The sequence below is a fragment of the Momordica charantia genome, assembly GCF_013281855.1.
Source record: "Momordica charantia cultivar OHB3-1 chromosome 11 unlocalized genomic scaffold, Mcharantia_2.0 BLBB01000011.1, whole genome shotgun sequence".
NCBI lineage: Eukaryota > Viridiplantae > Streptophyta > Magnoliopsida > Cucurbitales > Cucurbitaceae > Momordica > Momordica charantia.
The window spans coordinates 22388779-22412297 of NW_028275159.1; the positions used below are offsets into that span (position 1 = coordinate 22388779).

The following is a 23519-nucleotide window of genomic DNA, read 5'->3' on the forward strand; positions in this document are numbered from 1 at the left end:
ATAATTTTTGAAAACGACACAGCACCTTCTAAGAATCACGTTTCTTTTTTTGTTTTTATGTCGGATTAAAACGTTTTAATAATTAAAAAACTAAGTAGTGGCTCCCCAAAAAGAGAGAGAAAAAGAACTAGGTAAAAAATAGGGAAATTATAATGAGTATATTAAGCATATTTATTCCAAGTATTTATAAATGGAAAGTACTTATGCTCATTGAGAACCAAATTTTGTCTTCAACTTAAATGGTTGACAATTAAGAGAGTCAAATGCAAAAAACAAAGACTTTAATTAAAAAATAATTAGTTGTGAATTTTTCAATGGTGGTGAGGATGAGATTTTGTTGTCACCGTTAAAGAGTCTAAGTATTTTTCTTTATAAATACATTATATTATTAAAATAATTGAAAATCAGCATATTTGTAAGAATAAATTAAATTTAATATAGTATTTTTTGGAAAACATATTAATAACTAATATACCCTACCTTTTGATTGGTTGTTGCCAATTATATGTATATACCGCTGCCTGTGTATTGGCCGCTCCAATGGCAAAACAACATTTTTCAATGCTCTCCATATAAAAGGTGCAGTCTAACCTTCTTAAAGATTCTACTCAAGCTCGGCTCAACACCAACTCGATCTAATTAAATTCTAATTTAAGTTTCAATATGTATGTAGCCGAGTACAATATTGATGCAAGTTTCTGTTTGCCTGTGCCAGCGGAATCTACTTCCCATACAAAATAATTTTAACAAAAGCACTTCCCTTTAGAAAAATACACTCTCACGATTTCAAGATTTTAGGACAACTAAATAATAATCCACAAGATGCGCGTATAATAACAAAAATTATAAGCAATGCGAGGACCAGAATTAAAAAGATCTTGGCAATAGGAGACAAGTACTTCTTCACAAATTTTGTCACCTTAATCTTCCATTTGCTCTCGTAATATTTGTTTACTTCCTCAATGATTTCAACCATATTTACCATGTAAGTCGATTTGGGACTTCCAATCTCTGATGAATCACTCTTTGAAGCAAACTTCGTAAACCCATTAAAGAGCTCCACAACTTCTTCATCACTCTCTAGATTATTAATGATGATGTTAGCTTCCTTGAGAATCCTGACATCGTTGGCAGTTGCAATTAATCCATTCACCATGGCTGCATATTGGGAAAAACATGGTGGGTTCAACTTGGCAACGACTTCAAATGCTACTAGATTTCTCAATATTACATGGGAGGTAGAATCCAACGTGATGGCGGGCAAATCGAGAGCAGCCTCTCGCTTGTTGAATATAATGCCTTGGAGGCTATATTTTGGCTGAAATTTCACTCCAACTTTCTTCAGTTTTGAGGCTGAGGGGATCATAGGAAAGCTATCCTCGAGTGAAGATGGCCAAATTAATGCCTTGAATATTTCAAACAAATATTGAATTAACTCACTGAATTGCTGCAGTAATTCAACTATGTTTGTCTGCATAACTGATGTTATTACGTTGAAACAAAGACCGAGAAGATTTGGCGAGGCAGGACCCATATAGTCCATTCCATCATCTCCCATCTCCCCCTGATTCAAGATCAAGAGGTACAAGAAATGCAGCAAATGATGAGATTTTTGGAACGTCTGAGGCAGGTCAAGAAAAGTTCTGGAGTTGATTTGTGAAGGTAAGCCAAATGGTGAAACCAAGACACAGAATTTGTATAATAAGAGTGGCAAATCATTGACGATTTGGGTTCCTGCTAAAATTTCTTTGAGAACACAAAATGGGATTTGATTCTCCAACATTAGAGTGTCACTCACGATCTCATTTCGAGCCATTGAATTTGCTTTGGGATTGAGGTACATCTGTTGGTGCTCAGCGTCGAGCTCAGGTAAAGGAAGCTCATGGCGTTGAAGAGAACACTTCACTTCAACTTCAGCAAAGATTTGAAGCAAGTGAATCAAGAACAACCCATCGATGAGCATTATCCAAGCCAAAGCCTCGCATCCCACCTCCAAATATTTTTTGAAACATGCTCGGATTTTGAGCTCCAATGGCTTGAGTTTATCACTGATAAGTTGGTGAAACTCAGCAAGTTGGATCTGATCTTTCACCTTCTTTGCTCTACCAAGCTTGTAGAGCTCCAAGTTGAGCAGCTGTGGGTGAAAATGGTGAAAAGGCCCCAAGGCAACACTACGAGGAGTGAAGGCTTCTGGGCTGTCGTTTCGAATAGAATCCGGCACCTGAAAGATAGAAATTGGACTTTCAAAAGCCGTATGAAACTCATTTCGTTGGAGAAGCTCGCTGATTTGCAATACCCACTGTGTTTCTTCAAGATTTGTGCTTAGAATTGAATATGATGACGATGCCATAGTGATTTTTTCAGCCATGGTTGAAACTTGAATGGCCACCATTATATTTGTACAAACATGATTTGTCTATTTAATGCATTCACTAATCAAGTCTTTCTTTATTATAAATACTACTGTATATTTTTTGCTTTGTTATTTCTTTTCTTGGGAGGCAAAAACAAAGACAGCCTGGACTTTTTTAATACTATATTTTTACACCAAAAGCCCTAGGATAGCACATGGGGAGTAGATTATTTTTCTTAACTTGTATATTTTATTTAATACCTAGGAACTAGGAACTAACCACATGTTCAATTACCAACTAAATTATAGCTCGATCGGTTAAAATATTTATAGTAGATCAAACAATCAGGGTTCGTCACTAACGTGTTATTCATATTGATTGAGCTCGAGAGAAAAATATTTTTATTTCTAGCTATTGGGAGGATAAGCTAATTTCTCTCAAATTTTTTAAGTATACTTAAAAATTTAGATTTTTTCCGCTACTTATTTTTATGTTGTATAAATTTTTCATCAGTAAATTTTAATATTCATCCACCAAAGTAATAAATTTGACAAATACGATTAAATTGGAACTTTTTATGCCATATAAATTTATGGTCAATTAATTTTAATATTCACTGACAGGATCAATAAATTAAAAAAATACTAAAATGTAGATGATGATTATTGGTCCCTAAAAAAATATCACCATAATTGAGGTGGCAAAAAGAGATTCTCTAAAAGATAATACTCTTTTTAATTATTAGTTTTCATAAGTTTACCAACTCAACTCCTATCGGAAAAGTATTTCATTTTTTTACTTACGGTAAGATTAACATTGTTGGGTTTGTAAGGGAACTGCAAACGTAACATATATAAAGTCCTACATTGATTGGGTGAGAGAATGATTCATAGTATATAGATGAAGACAATTATCTCTATTTGTGTGAAATCTTTTGGTTCAAACCAAAAGTAAAATAATGAGAGGTATGCCGAAAGCGAATCATATTATACTACTGTGGAGATACTTGGAGTATATTCGTTGTCCTTAGCATAATATCCTTATTATGTATTGGTTGTTCAATATTATTTAGGGTACTTATTAATTTCTCTTATTCTTACTTATTAATTTCTTATTTTTGTATTTTTGATTAGGGTGCTTTGTAATGTTTTCTATTGATTGTTTTTATTTATGTTTTATTTTAGGATAAAAAATAAAGTCAGTGTAACTGTTAAAATCTCATTTTCTAGCTTCTCTTATTGTAAAAAATTAAGTTTCAACATCATTATATATATTTCAAACATATAGTTCTCCAAGGTATTATATTCAATAAGATAGAGGCTGCTTTCGAACTATCTGCCATTTGAACAATTATATGTGGCCTATTGGTCCAAAGGGGCTAGGGTTAATTAAGGGGATGAGTTCAAACCCCATGATGGCCACCTACCCTAGGAATTAGTAATTCTTATGTGTTTCCCGACACCAAATGTTGTATGGTCAGGCAGTTGTCCCGTAAGATTAATCGAGGTACGTGTAAGCTTGCCCGAACACTCATGGATATCAGGGAAAAAAAAAACTATCTGCAGTTCTATCCGTTGGAATTTTTAATAATATGAAGCCACTCCTATAATCATTTAATGTGCTTTACTATTTTAATTTAACCAAGAAAAATTAATTTAATTAGAGAAATTGTAGTGGGTAAAAAAAATATTTAATATATTTCGACATATGTCACCTATTTTTAAAATTTTTAAATATAGCACAAATTTTCACTTATATTAGTAGTATATCAGATAATCATACCAGTAGTATATTAGACACTTATATCGGTAGTATATCAAATGTATATCACATATATATTGCACAGACATTTATATCGGTAGCATATCATATATATATCAACATACATATTGCAAGTATAGGAGACACTCATATCAATAATATATCAGATGTATATCACATATATATCAGTAGTCAGATATATTACAAATGTATTAGAGATGTATATTATTTGGGTAAAAGTTTCTATTTTAAAATTGGACCTCCGTTTTTTTAAGTATCATATTTGAAAAAACTAACTGTGGTGTCTAGTTTGCTAATTTTACTAAATATTTTTGTCATATTTGCAACGGTCTTATTTAATTACGTGTAATTTTTGAAATATGAGAGTAATAATAAATTTACTATTGGGAAAGGGGTCAAATCTTATGATGGTCACCTACCTTATGAATTAATAATTCCTTTGTCTTTTCCGACACCAAATGTTGTAGGATCAAGCGGTTCTCCCGTGAGATTAATCGAACTATGTATGGATATCCATGACCAAAAAAGCGGCATCGTTGGCTATAAAGAAGCAGGCAAAAGGCTGCATTTCTAATTTGAGGAGCCAAGTAAGAAATTACTTACCCCTAAATATGATCCTTATGGTAATATTATAATGTATGATCCATTTTCTTCACGTTCTTCCTTACCCAAGGCTCAAGTGTCGGCTAAAGTGTCTTCCTTCACCAAGTTTTTACCAAACGATTTTCTTCCTCTTTTTTTTTTTTGTGTGTTCACGAGATTGGTTTTATGAAAAATTATTGAATGAGGCGCCACAATGTGGCTACTTCCTAATAATATCATTAGATGCAAATTTAAAAATCTCCGTACCTCCTAATAACCACGCGACGATATATATATTTTCGAGGTATTTTGTGGTTTCACTCTCATACATCTAATGGTGTAAAACTGTCAACTATATTATATTGTGGAATAATGTCTCTGTTTCTGCACCTAAAGTGAGGCAAAAAATCTTCTTTTATTTGTTTGCTCATTTTTGCTAATTCTCAAGAAAATGATTGAGAGAAGGGGCATGCACGTCTCTGGTGACCTAGGTAAGTTTTTTTTTTTCTTTTTTTGTCTTTATTTTTCTCATTGAAGATGAACGAAGATCCCAAAAGAACCACTGGAACCAAATGGAAGAAGATGTTGGGAATTTTGTGGACCTCAAATTTTTCCTTCCATAAGATATAGAGAGTTGAACTAAATAAAAAAGACCAGATAGAGATAGAACAATTAATACTAGAGATTATATATTTGTTTGCTCATAAATTGGAGCTAGACTACGTTAAGTTTTCTGTAACAAAAAGGTTGTACTAAAATATAGGGGAGAATTACAAGAGATTTCTCGCATTTTCCAAAATGGGTCGAAACACGACTTGTCCCAAATTACCCTAACTTAGGTGTACGTGACATGCTGATAATAGATCCGACTAGTTATGAAAACTATTGTCAACCCAAAGTGAAATGTATCAAATTTTTTGAAATAAAACATGGCTAGCACAAAATTTTAGTGATGGTTAGTGTTAAACATATTAAATCATCCCTGAACCAAAAAACTTAAGCTAATGTGAGTTAGGATAAATTTAATCATTTATGAATATCTTAACACTCTTCTTGAGTTGTAGGCTGACGTTCAAATTCAAGACTACTTTGATATCATGTTAAACATGTTAACACTCCTTACTATTCAATGTTAAACTTGTTAAATCTGTGATGAACTCAAAAGTTTAAGCTAATAAATTATAACAAATTTAATTATTTATAACTATCTTAACAGTTAGTGAGAAGACACCTACTAACTGATGGTTGAGTACTTAAATATTACTTTTCTAAAATTATAACAAGGTTGGATTTGTGTGGACTTTAGAGAAGGTTGGATCCACCATATATGTCTTTTAGGTGATGGAAAGGGACGTAATTTATCAATAAATAATTTTACATATTTTAATTAAATAATAAGATAATAGAAGATGACAAAATGACATTTTTATATCAAGGATAATTGCCGATTGGAGAGAGAATTTGAAATTTAAATGTTTTTTTTTTTTAAATTTAAATGTTTGTTTATACAAATATTTGATATGTAAGAGATAATCTTGTCTTATCCGGAGAGGTGTTATGTTAATTGTGGTGGTTGTATATGTAGTATATGATTGATTAGATGAAATAATAGAATATATATATAAAAGATTAAATTATAATTTTAGTTTACGAAACTTTTGAGATTGTGTTAAATAGGTGTTTAGAGCTTTAAAAAGTGGCAAATAAGTTCTTAAACATTCAATTTTGTATTAAATAGGTCATACTCCGTAAAGTATAGTACTTACGTGAGAAATTAAGCATGTCAACATATGCAACAACCACAAATGCAACACCTAAAGCATGTTAAACACATACTTTGCTGCGTTAAACACACTTTGAATTAACCATGTCATTACTTTTCGTAGAAATAGTTCACCCAACCTAATTTATGATTTATGTGATGAAGATTGGGCATGTCGTCCAACCACTAGAAGAAGCACTTCAAGTCTTTGTGTCTTCCTTGGATCCAACATAATCTCTTTGTCGTCAAAGAAGCAACCAATAGTATCAAGATCAAGACAGAATATTAATCCATGACCAATGCATGACAGAACTCACATTGATCATATTTCTATTGCATGACATTGGCATTATTCCGCGTATCAAACCACCTGAACTTTTTAGTGATAACATGAGTGTCTTTTAAATGTCAATCTATCCGGTGTTCCATGAAAGAACGAAACATATCGAATTATGTTGGAAAATTAAGCGCTCCAAACAATTTTCCCTTTCACAATTATATCCAATAAATAATAATCACACAACAAAAATAACAGATTAAAAGGAAAGCAATAAATGATACAAATGATTTATACTGGTCAAGTTTATGGCTAGGTCCAATATTCGGCTCAGATGTCGGTTCCATTATAATACGAGATTGGATACAAGTACTCAAATATCTCGCCTCGATATTAACTCTCTAGAGGTCCCAACAAAAGCTCTCTAGCTTCTAATTATTCTAAACCAATACTTTTAGGTACATGAATGAAAACACTCACAGAATAATCAAGAACAAATTAACCCAAAACAACGATCTCGATCTGCCCTCCCTATGCTGCCAATACCCCAAGCCGCTGCCACAAATATGTCGCCAAAAATCTCTCAATATACTGCTGATAAAGAATACCCACGGCTGCTCTTTAATCCGGCTCACACCCAAAAAAAAAACGATGTTTATAAAGTGTTTTCGTCGTAGCGTTGAGACGCTACCCTCAGCGTCTCAAAGCTATGAAATCTCAAGCGTGAAATTACCGCGCACAACCTTTTTTTCTTGTATTTCCATTGTAGCACCGCGACATTATTCTTGCAGCCAATTTCCCGAAGCTCCAAAATTTTCACCTATTTTCATTCCTTCGATGTCCCGATGCATCTCGGCTCGATCCCGACTCGTCTCTAGCTCATTCCAATGTCGATTTGGCTTCACCAATCTCAACAAATTAGACTACCACTTCGTTTGTGAAAATGTTGTTGTTGGATCCCTCATCACTCGCTTGTTGGGCTTCTGGATACAAAATAATAATAATAAAAAAAAACGAAAAGTTGTTGGGCCATTAAGGCCCAACTTATTGTTAACCTAACACACACATATATATGAAAATGTGTTTGTTGTTTTTGGGGTAGACGTGAAAACATAAAAAAATGGAGCCTCCAAAGAATTTTTTCCAACGGCAGTTTTGGAGTATTTTTTGTAGCAATTTGTGGTGGCGGCTCGGGTGTTGGCAACACAGAAAGGATAGATCGAGATCAATATTTTCAGGGTAATTTGTTCTTTATTATTCTGTGAGTTTTTCATTCTTGTTCCTAAGTATTATTGTGTTAAAATACTTAGAAGCTAGGGGACTTTTGTTGGGACCTCTAGGGGATATTTTTCGGGATAGTTTTGTATCCAATCCGTTTAACAATTATTAGTGAATTACCCACATCTGAGTGGAAGACTGGATGTAGCCCTTAGTGGTGAACCCGTATAAATCTGCTGTGTTATTATCTTGTGCTTTACTGTTTTCTTCCTATTTGCATATTTTAGTTGTGTTTGGATATTTTTTGTGGAAGGAAAAATTATACAGGACCATTAATTTTCTAACAACTAGTATCAGAGCTGTAAGGTTGCAGCATCATGGGTGACAGATTTCAAGTACACCATTATTATGAAGGGGTCCTGAAGTTCAGTGGAGAGAATTTCAGTTTTTGGAAGATGCAAGTAAAGGATCTTCTTACATGCAAGAAGATACACAAGACTTTGAGAAAGAGACCAGCAGGGATGACAGACAAGGATTGGAGTGAGATGGATGAGCAGACTGTTGTGAACATCAGAATGTCGTTATCAATGAATGTTTGTAGTCTGGTGGCGAAAGAGACTACAGCGAAAGAATTATTGAAGGTCTTGCAAGACAGGTATGAAAAACCTTCCGCCAATACAAAAATACTTCTATGGACGAAGTATTTTAATATCCATATGGAAGAGGGAACCTCGGTGAATTCCCACATTAATGAGCTCACCGATATCTTGAACAAATTAGAAGGGATGGGTGTCAAGATTGAGGAGAAGGTAAAAGCAATGAGGTTTTTGACGTCTTTGCCTGACAATTGGGAGACGATGAAGACCGCGGTGTCGAATTCGCTAGGAGAAAATAGCTTAAAGTTTTCAGCTATTTGTCATGCCGCCTTATCTGAGGAAGTCTGGAGAAAATTAGGGAAAATGTCTGCATTCACTTTAGGGGCAGAAAACCGGGTTGAATCAGATTTGGTTGCTCAAAACAAAGGGAATGGCAAGATGAATTTACAATGGTAAGCAGCAGCAAAGATATAGCAGGAGTGGTGGGAGTTCCAGTGGAGAAGTAGAGTGTTATTACTGCCACAAGAACGGACACGTGAAACGTTTCTGTAGAAAGTTCAAAGAAGATTATAAGAATGGGAAAAATTCTACAAACGTTGTAACAAAAGAAGAACGGATTGAGGAGTCTCTAGCTTGTGTTCAGAGGAACATACCTGTAGGCCAGTGGGTTGTGGACACTGCAACATCAACGCATGTTGCTTTAGACAGACGTTGGTTCTCATCTTTTACTGCAGGTGATTATGGCTTAGTGACGATGGGGAATGAGAGTATCTCCAAAGTTAGAGGAATTTGAGATGTTTGTTTGAAGACAGGCGAACGGGCCAAGTTGTTGTTGTGAGGTGTCAGGTATATTCCTAGCTTTGGATTCAATTTGTTATCTGCAAGAAAGCTAGATGATGATGGCTACAACAGTGAGTTTGTTGGTAGTTGCTCGGAGCTCAAGAGGGAATCCAAGGTGGTGACAATTGGCCACAAGAGATCTTCTATGCATGTGTCAAAGTTTGGGTTGCCAGGGGATCTGAGAGACAGAGGATGCAGAGGGCTGCAGATGGTTTAGGGCGAGACTTTAGAGAATCAGTAGCATTGACAACCAGAACAGATCAGATGAATCTACCATCAGTTCAAGTACAACAGGTGGGAAGTAGAGGAAAGGGTAAGGGGAATAACTCAGAGAGGTGTTCAACAGGTTGTCAAACGGAAGGGCGAGCTGATGAAGTCGCATAAGCGAGGGAGTGCATCGAGGGAGAAGACCACAGTGGGTACTGAAATCAAGGGGAATGTCTCTAGAAAGGCAACAGACTTGGGTGGGAGCTCCAAGTCATCAAGGTAATCTTCCTTCAGAGGTCGTTGGGTTCGATTGAGAAAGGAAGCTACAAGGACCACTTAGTTTGAGTGGGAGCACGTTGCTGTGTCTCTAGCGTCTGGGAGACAAGACCACGTAGGATTGCTCAGTCTTGAAGTAATCACAAACAGAGCTTGGATAGGGCCGAGCAGTGTAGATCAGTTCGTTGATAAAGGAGTCAGAACTGTGCCTTGACAGAGGGTGTCAAGATGATGATGGGACACGTAGTGGGAGGCAGGTGATTGTTATTTTGTCTCAAAGTGGGAGATTGTTGGGCTTGTGGATACAAAATAATGATAAAAAAAAAAAGTTGTTGGGCCATGAATGCCCAACTTATTGTTAACATAACACACACACATATATGTAAATGTATGTGTTGTTTTTGTGGTAGCCGTGAAAATAGAAAAAAGGGAGCTTCCAAAGAATTTTTCCAGTATTAGTTTTGGAGTATTTTTTGTAGCAATTTGTGGCGGCGGCTCGGGTGTTGGAAACATAGAAAGGATAGATCGAGATCGATATTTTTGGGGTAATTTGTTCTCGATTATTCTATGAATTTTTCATTCTTGTTCCTAACTATTATTGTCTTCAAATACTTAGAAGCTGTGGGACTTTTGTTGGGATCTCTAGTGGATATTTTTTGGGACAGTTTTGTATCCAACCCTTTTAACAATTATTAGTGAATTACCCACATTTTAGTGGAAGACTAGACGTAGCCTGTAGCGGTGAACTAGTATAAATCTGTTGTGTTATTATCTTGTGCTTTACTGTTTTCTTCCTATTTGCATATTTTGGTTATGTTTGGATATTTTATATGGAAGGGGAAATTATACAGGACCGTTAATTTCCCGCTGTGTTCTAACTCACATCAACTAGCTGATATTCTAACCAAACCCCTTCTTAAAAGCATGTTCAAGATGAAGAGACCTCAAATTAAAAGAATGATTTACCAAATAATGAAGCAATGCAAAGTCAAAATTCCAGCCCATCTAACACAAAAAAAATTCAGTCTATATCTGTGTAAAATTATTTACCCATTGAAGGATTAATGTTACAGATTGGATGAGAAAAATCAGCAAGGCACCGGTACAATTGTGACTTATTACAGCAGTAGAAATCTTGCCCATTTTCGGCTAATTCAAGGTACAACTCAAACCCAACTCAAGTACAAATTGCTATCAACATTAATGAAGATTATTTCCTTATTCCTCATTATTCTCTAAATTATTCTTGTGTATTTGAATATATATATTGTGTTAATCTTTTCCTTTTTTATAGTTTTTGTTCAGACACTATTTGTATATGTATGTAATGTGGAAACAAAGGGAAGTACAATGAGAATTTTACCCTTTGAGTGACAAATCCAAAATTCTATATGGTATTAGAGCTTGTTTGAACAAAAATTAAAGTCTAATATCATAGGTTCTGGTGTTATCCTCAATTTTGTTCTCAGGACTAAGCTTGAAACTACAATAAGCATACAAACCTTTCATCAGTGTACAAGTTTGATTATCAAACTTAATGCAGCAAACTATGTGCTTTGGAAATCTCAAGTTCTTCCATTGGTTCGAAGTCTTGGAATAGAAAATCACTTGACAGATCAAGAACCACCAAAGAAAGAACTAGTTGATAAAGATGACACTACTTCAAATACCCTCTACAACACATGGCTCAATAATGATGGATTGCTCACCTCATGGTTGTTAGGAATCGTCACTGAAGACGTGTTGTCTATGATTGAAGAAGTCGATACTGCATACAAAGTTTGGATCTCCTTGGAAGAACAACTTCTCACCATTTCAAAAGAAAATGAGATTCATATTAATGAATCCATTCTTCAGCTAAGGAAAGGTACGTTGACTCTTGATGATTGTTTGAAAAAATTTAAGTCTTTTTGTGACAAATTAGCAGTCATGAAGAAAATCTGTGGATGACTTAAGCAAAGTATTCCACCAAGCTAGAGGATTGGATAACAAATATAAAGCCTTTCAGACTGCCATGCTGTCAAAATCACCTTACTCCAACTTACAACCAGTTCGTACTCTCCTTGAAGAATCATGAGCAACTATTAAATCTTGAAGTCGAAGAAAATAGTATACCAAATCAACACCAAGCTTTTATGGTACAAAGAAGTAGGTTTATGGCGAGAGGAAGGACCTTCACCTCAAGGGGCAGAGACTTATTCCAAGTTAAATCTCAATCCTTTTACCAATCTTTCAACTTTTCGGGAGGAAAATCTCATCAAAATCAGACACGAAGGACTTCAAATGGGGTTCAAAATCAATTCAACCAAAATAAGGTAACCTGCCAAATATGTGGGAAGGGAAATCACACAACACTTCAATGTAGAAATCGTTTTGACCATTCCTACCAAAGTGAAGAAATTCCTCAAGCTCTTGCTACCATCCAACTAAATGAGGAAGTAGATCCTATCATCTATGCAGATTCAGGAGCTACAGCACATATTCTGAATGATCTGGGTAATTTGCAAAACATAAAACCAGATCTTGGCAAGGACAAAATTTATGTTAGAAATGGTGAAGCATTAAAAATCACTCATATTGGACAAGGTTACATGCCGAACATAGATAAAAACTTAAATATTAATGATGTTCTCATTGTTCCAAGCATGAAAAAGAATCTTCTTTCCGTGAGTAAGCTAACTCATGACAATAATTGCTCAATAAATTTACTGCTAACAGTTTTTTTTGTAAAGACCAAACAGGGGAAACATTGGCTAAAGGTTACAATAAGGATGGACTTTATGCTCTAGGAGATGAGCAATTTGTTGGTTTTCATGCTTTTCTTTCTACTATGGGATCAAATAAGTCATCTTATTCTATTTGGCATAAATGTAGGGGACATTTACATGACACGGCCTTGAAAATCATATGTGATAAACAATTGATTGATGTATCTAGTTGGAAAAAGGAAGTAAATGTTTGTGTAAGCTATCAAGCGGGAAAAAGTTGTAAGCTTTCATTTAATTCTGGTGTTGAGTTCAGTACGTTTCCTTCGAATATCATTCATTGCGACCTTTGGGGACCATCTCCCATTGTGTCTTGTCAAGGATTTAAATATTATGCAAGTTTCATTGATGATCATTCTAGGTTTACTTGGCTTTATATATCCATTGAAAAGAAAGTCAGATTTCTTTGAATGCTTTACTAAGTTTCATAAACTTGTAGAAAATCAATTTGACAAGAAAATAAAATTTTCCAAAATGATGGAGGTGGTGAATTTCATTCACGCAAACTAAAACATTATCTAGAACTTCATGACATTCATCATTAACTATCTTGTCCTCACACCCCTCAACAAAATTGAGTTGCTGAGAGAAAACATACGCACATTGTAGAAACAAGATTGAGTTTAATTTTCCAATCTCATGTTCCATTACGATATTTGATAGATGCTTTTCTTACAGCTGTTTATCTTATTAATTGCATGTCATCTCAAAACATTAAACTGAAAACGCCATTTCAAAAGTTGTTCAATTAAATATCCGAACTATAATAGTATTAGAATTTTTGGATGTAGGTGTTTTCCATATCTTAGAAACTATGATCGTAACACGTTTTCTAAGAGAACCTACCCTTGTGTGTTTATTGGATATAGCCCAATGCAGAAAGGATATAGATGTCTAGATTCATCCTCTAATAGGGTTTACATTTCTAGACATGTCATTTTTGATAAGGATGTGTTTCCATTTTCACCTAACTCTACACACACATCAAACACAAATTCTTTAAATGTTACTGAGTTTTCATGACTTGAAGAATGACATACATGCCAACAACTTGATTAGCATGCCAAAGAACCAATGAAAAGTACACCAATACAAAGACACCAATACAAAGTTCTAGTGGAAGGGCTATCAAATTTTGTGATCTTGAAGGATACCAAAGAACTGAGGTGCAAGAACAACAAGCTCCCCTTGTAGATATGCAAAAACAACTGGCTCTTATTGGTACTGACTATCATAATACACAATATTTCCAAGATAATGAAGCTACTGCTATTGTCAAATAACCAAGTATCATACAACCTAAAGAAGTTGCGGCATGGGAAAACAAAATGGTGAGCAAATAGGTATAATTGGGAAAGGAGTTGCCTTGGAAGAAGGAGTCACTATCAAGGAAGGAAGTCAAGCCAATCAAACCAATCCACCAAGTCAGAATAGTAGAAATCGACAACAAATTCGTCAACCAAATGAGCTTTCTAAAACTCAAAACTCTCTTGAATTTTCTGCTTTACCTGATATAAGGGAATTTCTGCATGTTGATATGCCTTTATCTTATGCAGATTTGCCTGAAGTAAATCAAGATTGCATGAGAGCATCAATAGAATCAAACCATGACCACTCCCTCAACAAGCACTCAACTTAGGTCTCCCACTTCTCCAGCAGCTCAACCATTAAAATCTTCAAAGAAACATCTATCCCTTATAAACCACCTCTAAAATAGCTGAACCCAAAAACTACAAAACAACCCTCAAAATATCACATTGGCATGTTGCTACGAAAGAAGAAATGATTGCTCTTTAAGCAAACCACACATCACTACAACAAATTCGCCTTTTTATGACGGGCATTGCCCGACATTAACAAGTAACCATGTCGGTCACTGACCGACATCTATTCGAGTGTCCTTATTTCTTTTTCATGACGGACAGTTTTAATGTCGGGCATTGCCCGTCATGTAAATCTTCTTTTCCATGACGGGCATGCCCGTCATGGAAGGATAACAATGACGGGCGGTGACCGACATCTTTACGAGTGTCTTTGTTTAATTTAATTTTGCATGACGGTTTTTACCCGTCATTATATGTGCGACATTGTTTGTACGTCATCATTTGTGCGTCATTGTTTGTACGTCATCATTTGTGCGTCATTGTATCTACGTCTCGTATGTGCGTCGTGGAATGACTATATTTCATGACAGACATTGACCGTCATTATTTCGTAAATAATTTAATTAAAAAAATAGTTGGTTCCCGAGACGTGACTAACCAACTATATTTCTTTCAGACCTATGATAATATTTCAATATTGCAATTAAAATTAGCTAATTAATATGCAACTAAAACTCTTAACACGTTCATATCAAATGCAATATCTATTCTAAATCTTAACTCAAAAACTAGCCTTAGACTCAAAACACACAAATAATAAAAAGTACAAATTTCAACATGACCACTCCACTTTAGAATATATAACTCAAAACTAACCAACCATATATCTCATTCCAACCTAATCCCACAAAGTAATATCTCAATATTATTACAACTCAAAAATTAACATGTAACTAAAACTAACTATTTCAACATCACTATTTGTAAAACTTAATAAAAAAACTAACCTTTAGATTCAAAACACAAACAATAAAAAAAGTACAAATTTCAACATGCCCTCCCCCACTCTAAAATAGAACTCAAAACTAACAAACCAATATATCTCCTTCGCAATTATTGACACAAAATAATATCTCAATATTATTGAAACTCTCAAAACATAATATGCAACTAAAACTAATTTCAACACCATGATCTATTCTAAAAGTACTTAACTCAAAAACTAACCTTAAACTTAAAACACAATTATTTAAGAGTTGATCAAACAAGTACAAATTTCAATATGACGTCTCTACTTTAGAATAACTCAAAATTAACTTGGAAAACAATAATATACTACATTCAGCAACAATCAAACACTTCTATATTAACACCCTTCTACACATAAACAAATGGGACCGCCCGTCCCTCAAACAAAACTACATTCAACATAACAATCAAACTTCTATATATTATAAACAAGACCAAGTATTTCAAATCTATTAAGTACTACTACAGAAAGTAACCCGAACCAAATACGTACATCAAATAAACAAAAGTAATGAATCCATCGGTACTACACAAAAATCGTCCAACAAATGATGTCCATTCTATTCGAACTTCGTCGATTTCTTCTTGTTTGTAGGCTTTTTTTGTATTAAACTACAAAAAAAGAAAGATAATACTGATTAATATAAGGATAAAGCATATATAAACACATAAAGGTATATGATAATACGTACAAGTTCAGTTATGGGAGTATTAGGATTCTGCACTATTTCTCGTATATACTTTTGCAAATAGTACCCACACTCGATAGAACCTAGTTGCAGAAGACACTACATATAGAAAATTTGAAAAATAACATAGTACTATTTATTCCAAGTTACTCATGTCTAACCTGTTGGCTAGATCTAGAACAAGTTTCTTGAGACATCATTTGTGGTACAATGTTGTCCGGATCAACCACCAAGAACTTATTATGTGTCTCCTCCTCACATTCATTCCAAAGATACCAAAACATATAATTGTAAAACATTAAACTTCATAGTTAGTGAAGTTAAGATATGAAATAGATTTAATATACTTACGCGATGTACGTGAGCACACACATATAGACTATTTCAATCATCTCGCAGTATTGCATGATGTCATCACGTGTTAAACTAATGATCTTCTCCCTTCCAAATATGTAATCATCGATATTGAATTCAATTACATCCTTATTGTTCATTGAACGCACGACATATTGATTTAGGAGTTTAATAATAGTCATGTGGACATCAATATGTTCAGATGATTGTGTTCTTGGCTTGGATGTTCGAGGAGAAGGAACCATTGACAAACAAAATTACAAACAACATTTAACAAATGAAAAGTTAAAACTTCACTCAAGTTAGAACAAGACATACCTTTTTCTCCTCATTTAAAATTACTAGTCGACGAGGTCATGCCACGAAGCTACCAATGACACTATGAATTGTTGGACTTTGAACGTCATCATCAAATACTGTGCCAACTGCAACAATGTTCTCCATTGATCCAATAACCAGATGACACAGTTTTCCCTTAGAAAATTTAAAAGCAAAATGCTAAATGTTATGCACAAAAAAGCTAAGTGTCGTGTCCAAAAACAGTAAGTGTCAAAACTAAAACAAATTAGTTACCATTGTTGGTTGTTCATCCGGGATAAAAACTTTAGTAGGTGCATTGACAACTTCCTTCCCTTTCTCCCTTTTCTTTGAGACATTACTGACTTTAGTTGTGGATTTTTTTGGTTGTAAGCTCTGAGTCTTCAATTCGGATTGGTCTTGAGGTTGCAATCCCAAATTTTACTTCCTTTTGGCAACATTAAAATATAGGAATGGTGAAACAAACTCACCTAATCCCCTCGCACGACCTCTATGTTTGGGGGTGCCTAATGCTTCAGTTAAAACATCTTCGCCCTTGTGTATTGTAGCCAACTCATCCTATCACAAATATTTATCATCATATTATCATCTAAACATCCCACTTTCTAAATCTCATTGAAATAAAAAACATAGAAACTTACAATTCGAGCGACACATTCTTTAGTGGCAACATCAAAGTATTTTTTGTCATCCACGACTTATCCAGTACTAAATTTATGAAAGTTTAATCTACAAAAAAAAAAACACAATGGTTAAGCTTGTGTACTTTGTCGGATTCTTAAGAAGCAAAATAGAAATGCTTAAGAAACAAAGGATTGATAAGGTGGGGTGTTTAAAGTGGTACTTAGTAAACATTGAAGGTTATGAAAGAAACAGAGTGTATCAAATTAATTAAATTAGTGAAAAGTTAGGTGAGCATGATGCTTTAACAAAATTCATAAGTTCTACAACTCTCTCATAGTTACACTCACAATAGTTTTGGGTTTGCTAGCTTACAGTTATTTCCCCGAAAAAAAAACATTTCTCTCTTCTTTTTCTTCCATTGGACTTGCTGCCTGTTCTTTCGGTTATTATACATTTCGCACCCACAGCCACACTTCAAAAATATGTTGGAGGTTGCCAATTCATTCTTTGAATGATTGGAGTAGAGAAAAGTTTTAATCAGATAAGAATAGAGAATACATTTCACACACATTCTTCTTTTTCTTTTTTGTTTAACAACAGCAGCCGGCGGAGGAGTTTTTGGTTTTTGGTGGGCTTACCCGAAAGCGTCACGTTTTATGAGAACCCAAATTTTACTAATACACACCCTATCCTTAATACCATTCTTTCAAAATCCCTCTATAACTCTCTTTCTCTCATTTTTTGAGACGAGGGCAAGGACGGGCAAATTAAAATCTTGAGAAAAATCCTAAAATTTCTCTTTCCCACGCCTTATACATCTACTAGCTTCCTCATTTCTCTTTTTCTTATTGGTGGGTTCACAGCAAAACTAAACCTAACACACAGAAGGAGAGAGACAATAAAAGAACCATCTTTTCTTATACAACTTTCCCACTTTAGCCAAATCTAAAAGTTTTTTTCTCTCCGTTACCAACAAACAAACAAGATTAATGGAATGTGTGTGAACAAGATTAATGGAATGTGTGTGAAATGAGTCTTCTTCTCCCTCCAACAAACAAGATTATCTCATTCTCTTCCCTTCCCTTCCCTTCTTATCTAAACTCAATCCATTTTTTTTTTCATTCGTGAAACAGGGCACAACAGAGAAAGAGAAAAAAACTAGAAGTTATAGATAAAATAACCCAAACTCAAACCAGAAGAAAATGAGAAGTTACCAAACTAGAAGGAGACGAAAACGAGCAAATACTATGGAAGAGAAGAGAAGGAAGAACGGAACCTTCGATGTTGTTGCCACTGCCTAATATATTCGCTCGTCGTCGCTGTCTACCGCCGAATCGTAGCTCACCACTGTCGGCAAATCGCTCCTCACCGCTGGACCGTCGCTCGTGCTGCCGTACGTGGTTCTTCGTTGGCCTTCCCACATCAATAGAGCTGGGTTCACAACGATGGTAGAGAGAGTTTCGCGTGCGACAAAGGAGGTGTGAGGCAAAAAAATATCGAGTGTAAAATTTTGCATGAAATTTTGAAGTTAGGGTTAAAATCACACATTATCCATGTCGGGCCTGGCCTGCCTTTAAAACTAAACTTACAATGACGGGCTAGGCCCGGCATGGATACTTTAAAAAATAATAATAATAAAATTGGCAAATTTTTTACCTTGTCCGAAATGGTTTCCTCCGTGTTTTTTTTGTCCGACATCATTTCCTCCGTGTTTTTTTTTGTCCGACATTAAAACCAAGATTTGTTGTAGTGCATGGGATCTAGTACCTAAGCCTCCAAACACAAATATCATAGGAACAAAATGGATTTTCAAAACCAAACTCAAAGAAGATGGAACAGTGGATCTGTACAAGGCAAGATTAGTTGTCCAAGGGTACTCTCAAGTTGAAGGATTGGACTATGATGAGACATTTAGTCCAGTGGTCAAACCCACCATGATTTGAATTGTATTGGCTATTGCAACGACCCTAGGATGGCCTTTACGACAACTAGATGTTAAGAACATCTTCCTTCATGGAAACCTCAAGGAAATAGTTTTACATGACTCAACCTTTTGGATTCCACAATACTCAAATGCCACATCACGTTTGCAAGTTGAATCGCTCCATATATGGCCTCAAACAAATTCCTAGAGCTTGGTTTGATAGGCTATCTACATGCCTCCAAAACTTTGGATTTCATTGCTGTCATTCTGACCCATCTCTATTTATTTTTAACTCTACTCTTTTACTCATGCTAATATATGTTGATGATATTATTTTGATAGGAACAAATGCAACCTTGATGCAACATTTAATTACAAAATTGGGATTGGAATTTGCACTTAAAGACCTTGGAGCTCTACACTATTTCCTTAGACCTTGGAGATCTACACTATTTCCTTGACGTTGAAGTCCACTCCACTCCATAAGGAACAATGCTTACTCAAAGCAAGTACACCAATGATATTCTCCTTAAAGCAAATATGTTGTATGCATCACACTTCAACACCCCTATGGCATTCTCATCCACATCGAGTCCAAATGATGGTGACTTAGTAGATGCCACAATATATTGTAGCATTGTAGGGTCGCTGCTATACCTTACACTCACTCGCCCTGACATTGTTTATGCAGTCAACAAAGTGTGTCAACACATGCAAACTCCAACAGTCGACAACTTCAAGGATATTAAAAGAATTTTGCGCTACCTTAAAGGCACTGTCTGACATGGTATCACATTTTACAAGAATAGCAACCTTAACCTTTATGTCTTTTGTGATGCAGATTGGGGTGGTTGTCCTTCAACTAGAACAAAGTACTGCATATTCTTAGGAGCAAATTGCGTCTCTTGGAGCTCTAAGAAACAACCAACTATAGCCCGGTCAAGTTCTAAATCAGAATATCGTGCAATGGCCAGCACCACAGTAGAACTCACATGGCCTACATTTCTCTTAAGAGATATTGGCATACCTCTTCATCAGCCACCTCAGCTATTTTGTGACAACCTAAGTGCCCTATACATGACAGTTAATCCTGTGTTTCATGCTAGAACAAAGCATGTCGAACTAGACTATCACTTTGTAAGGGAAAAGGTTGCCCTTGGAACTTTAGTAACACGGTTCGTTCCCTCTCATAGACAACTTGCTGATATCTTCACTAAATTGCTTGCAAAAGAACCCTTTCAAAACTTGAGAGGCAAGCTAGGAGTCCAACGAGTTTCTAACTTCAGTTTGAGGAAGGATGAATAGACCTCAAATTAAAAGAATGGTTTACCAAATAAGAAAGGAATACAAAGTCAAAATTTCCAGCCCATCTAACACAAAAAAAAATCAGCCTACATGTGTAAAATTCTTTACCCACCAAAGCATTAATGTTACAGATTGGATGAGAAAAATCAGCACGACACCGGTACAATTTTGACTTATTACAACAATAGAAATCTTGCCCATTTTCGGCTAATTGCTATCAACATTAATGAGGATTATTTCCTTATTCCTCGTTATTCTTTAATTCTTTCCTTTATGTATTTGAATATGTATATTGTGTCAATCTTTTCCTTTTTTATAGTTTTTGTTCAGACCCTATTTCTATATGTATGTAAAGTTGAAACAAAGGGAAGTACCATGAGAATTTTACCCTTTGAGTGACAAATCCAAAATTCTATACAAGACCCTTAGTAGCAAACTTCGTGTTTAGGCTCTCCTTACCACCAATTTGAGAACCAATGTAAAGGACCATAATTTAGATCTTAAGCTCCTAGCCCATGTCTCCACAATTTATATCAGCATGCAGCAGATTTTTATCCTAAATTGTTATTGAATGCAGCATCAATTCTACTGCTAAATTGGCCGCTGCAGCTTTCCTTGTACATTTCATTTTATTTCCTTGTTTATTCTAGCCCCATTGGACTCATACTATATTTTTTCCTTTTTTGGACTGAGCCTCCTTGTGCAGTATTTGTAGAGAATATCAGTACAGTTGGAAACAAATAGAATTGACACTCAATTGATATTTTACTTTTTCTGTATTTGGCTCAAGAATCTTTCATTCTTTCATTACACATTATTAATTAATAATTTCAATTAAATATTAAATCATAAATTTTAAAAATAAATAAGCCAAATTTTTCATATTCATAACTTCCACATTATTATTATTAATTAAAATTTAAAATGACACACTTTCGTAAATTTAAAAATTGATAAAGAGACATAATTGTTCAAAAATATTTTTTCAAGATAGTAGTTTTTTAATATATTATATATTATAGTTATAGATGTGTACTTTTACTATAATTTTTTTTGTTATTCTGAATATAATATTTAGCAAAACAAACCCTACAAATTCTGGATCTGCATTGTTTACAAATATTTTTTTAGGTTATATAAATTATGCTACCTACTACAGTTACTGTTGGGATTGGTGAAGCCAAACTGATGTCGAAATGAGCGAGGGACGAGTCGGGTCGAGCTGGGACACGTCGAGACGATCAAAAGAATGAAAAATGAGCATTGGGCACTACAGAGGCCTTCAGTCCCAAAGGACAACATCGTGATGCTGCATCGAAATCAATAAAAAAAAAGTGTGCCCTCGTATTTTCAACCCTATAAAATCCGTAGCATTGACATGCTGAAGGCAGCGTCTCAACACTACGTCATATATATGTGCCTTCTGTGTTTCGCTTTTAGGGTGGGCCGAATAGCAAAAAGAGGCAGTAGTGGATTTATGTGCACCAGGTTTTAGCATATTTGTGTGGCAAATCAGAGGCAGTGACTCCGGGTATATTGGTAGCACATATTGGGGAGATCGAGATCATCATATAGGGTAATTGTATCATATAGGGTGGGAGAGTTTATTGTAGTCCAACTCTTGACAATATTAGTGAGTTAACCTGAGTGGAAGACTGGACGTAACCCTTAGTTGGTGAATGGCCAGTATAATTAGTTAAGAAAACAATTAAAAAAAAAAAAGAAGTAACTCAAGAAAGAGTTTTTCATTTGATTTATGTGTGTATCAACACTGTAAGCTCTCTCACCTATAAATAGAGGGGTGATAGAACAAAATTTAGAAAATAAAACTAATGAGAAATTTTGTATTACATTAGTTACACAAATATTAACCATATAACTTGACTTTGAAAAGATCATCGAGTTAGCTGTTAGCCTTCTGACTTGTACTTTGTAACATCCCCAAGCAAACAAGAGGGTGGGAAAAACAGCCCGAGTTTGGAACGTGACAACTCTCCGAAAGAGAGTTATTCTAGTGTTTATTTGGGTGATTTCATGCAAAGAATTGTTAAATTGTGTTGGTTTTTGGTTCTTAATTAGCCTAGTTGAGATTAGAAAGTGAAATCCAAGCGAAAAGTCCTAGGTCTTAAATTCTTTAGCTAAATAGTGTATTAATTGCTCGTATTTCTGGTGTAAATGCACAAGTTTGGAAGCAAAAAGCTAAGCATAAAGGAAGTGCAAAAATCCAGAGAAGAGTGGGCAGGATAATTTTGAGGCAGAGCAGATAAATGTTGGAGCGAAGCAGAGCTGGAGCATGGATTCACTACGTAGTAACAGTCCAGACACGAGATTTACTTTTTTAGAGCTGAAAAGACAAGAAGAATGATTCTCTCCATTTATGGGGGAGAAAGCTGACAACAGAAGGAGATATTCATCTGCAATTTCGAGCTTACAACTTCTTCTTCTTCGGTTTTCTGTTGTCTCCCTAAGATGAGTTGTCTTCTTCTTTTACCCATTTTATTTTCTTCTTCATTTATGAGCTAAACCCCATTTCAGGGGAGATTCCCATGCTGTAACTGCTGTAAACTGAACCTCTCACTACTATATTCGTTTTTAAATGAAGCTGTATTAATTTCTGATATCTTATTGAGCATTGTTGGCCACTTTGTTCTGTTTGCTAGCTTCTATATTGACTTGGGAGGGCTTATGGTGTCAAACTTGCTTCATTTGCGATTAGTACTTTTCTATAGTATTTTTTGGATTCTCAGGAATGGGTCCCCTAATCTTGCCTAGAGCTTGTTTTTACTACTTGGAACTTAGCAACGGGAGTTGTGGGTTTTCATGTTCGGGTGTCTCGGAACGGAACCAAGTCAAGCTGGGCATTAACGGATGTTTGTTAGTTAGAGAGTAGGTTGATAGGTTTGTGAATGCGTGTGAATCTCCCCCACTTTTCCATATCTGTATTCTCCTCGTTTTCGTATTATGTGCTGGTTCTTCTACTTGTTATCAACTTTACGAAGTGTGTCTGCTACTG

At 35.1% G+C, this 23519-nt stretch overlaps 1 protein-coding gene across 1 annotated transcript; it reads right to left on the minus strand.

Annotated features, from left to right (window-relative positions):
- Positions 1-647: 647 nt before the first annotated feature.
- Positions 648-2389, minus strand: LOC111023686 (putative UPF0481 protein At3g02645). Its single transcript, XM_022301157.2, has one exon. The coding sequence runs from the start codon at positions 2366-2368 to the stop codon at positions 779-781; it is 1590 nt and encodes a 529-aa protein (XP_022156849.2). The 5' UTR covers positions 2369-2389; the 3' UTR covers positions 648-778.
- Between the last annotated feature and the right edge of the window lie 21130 nt (positions 2390-23519).

Excerpts from the sequence above, each read along its gene's own strand:
- LOC111023686 (XM_022301157.2), bottom strand. The coding sequence starts at position 2,368 with ATGGCTGAAAAAATCACTATGGCATCGTCATCATATTCAATTCTAAGC.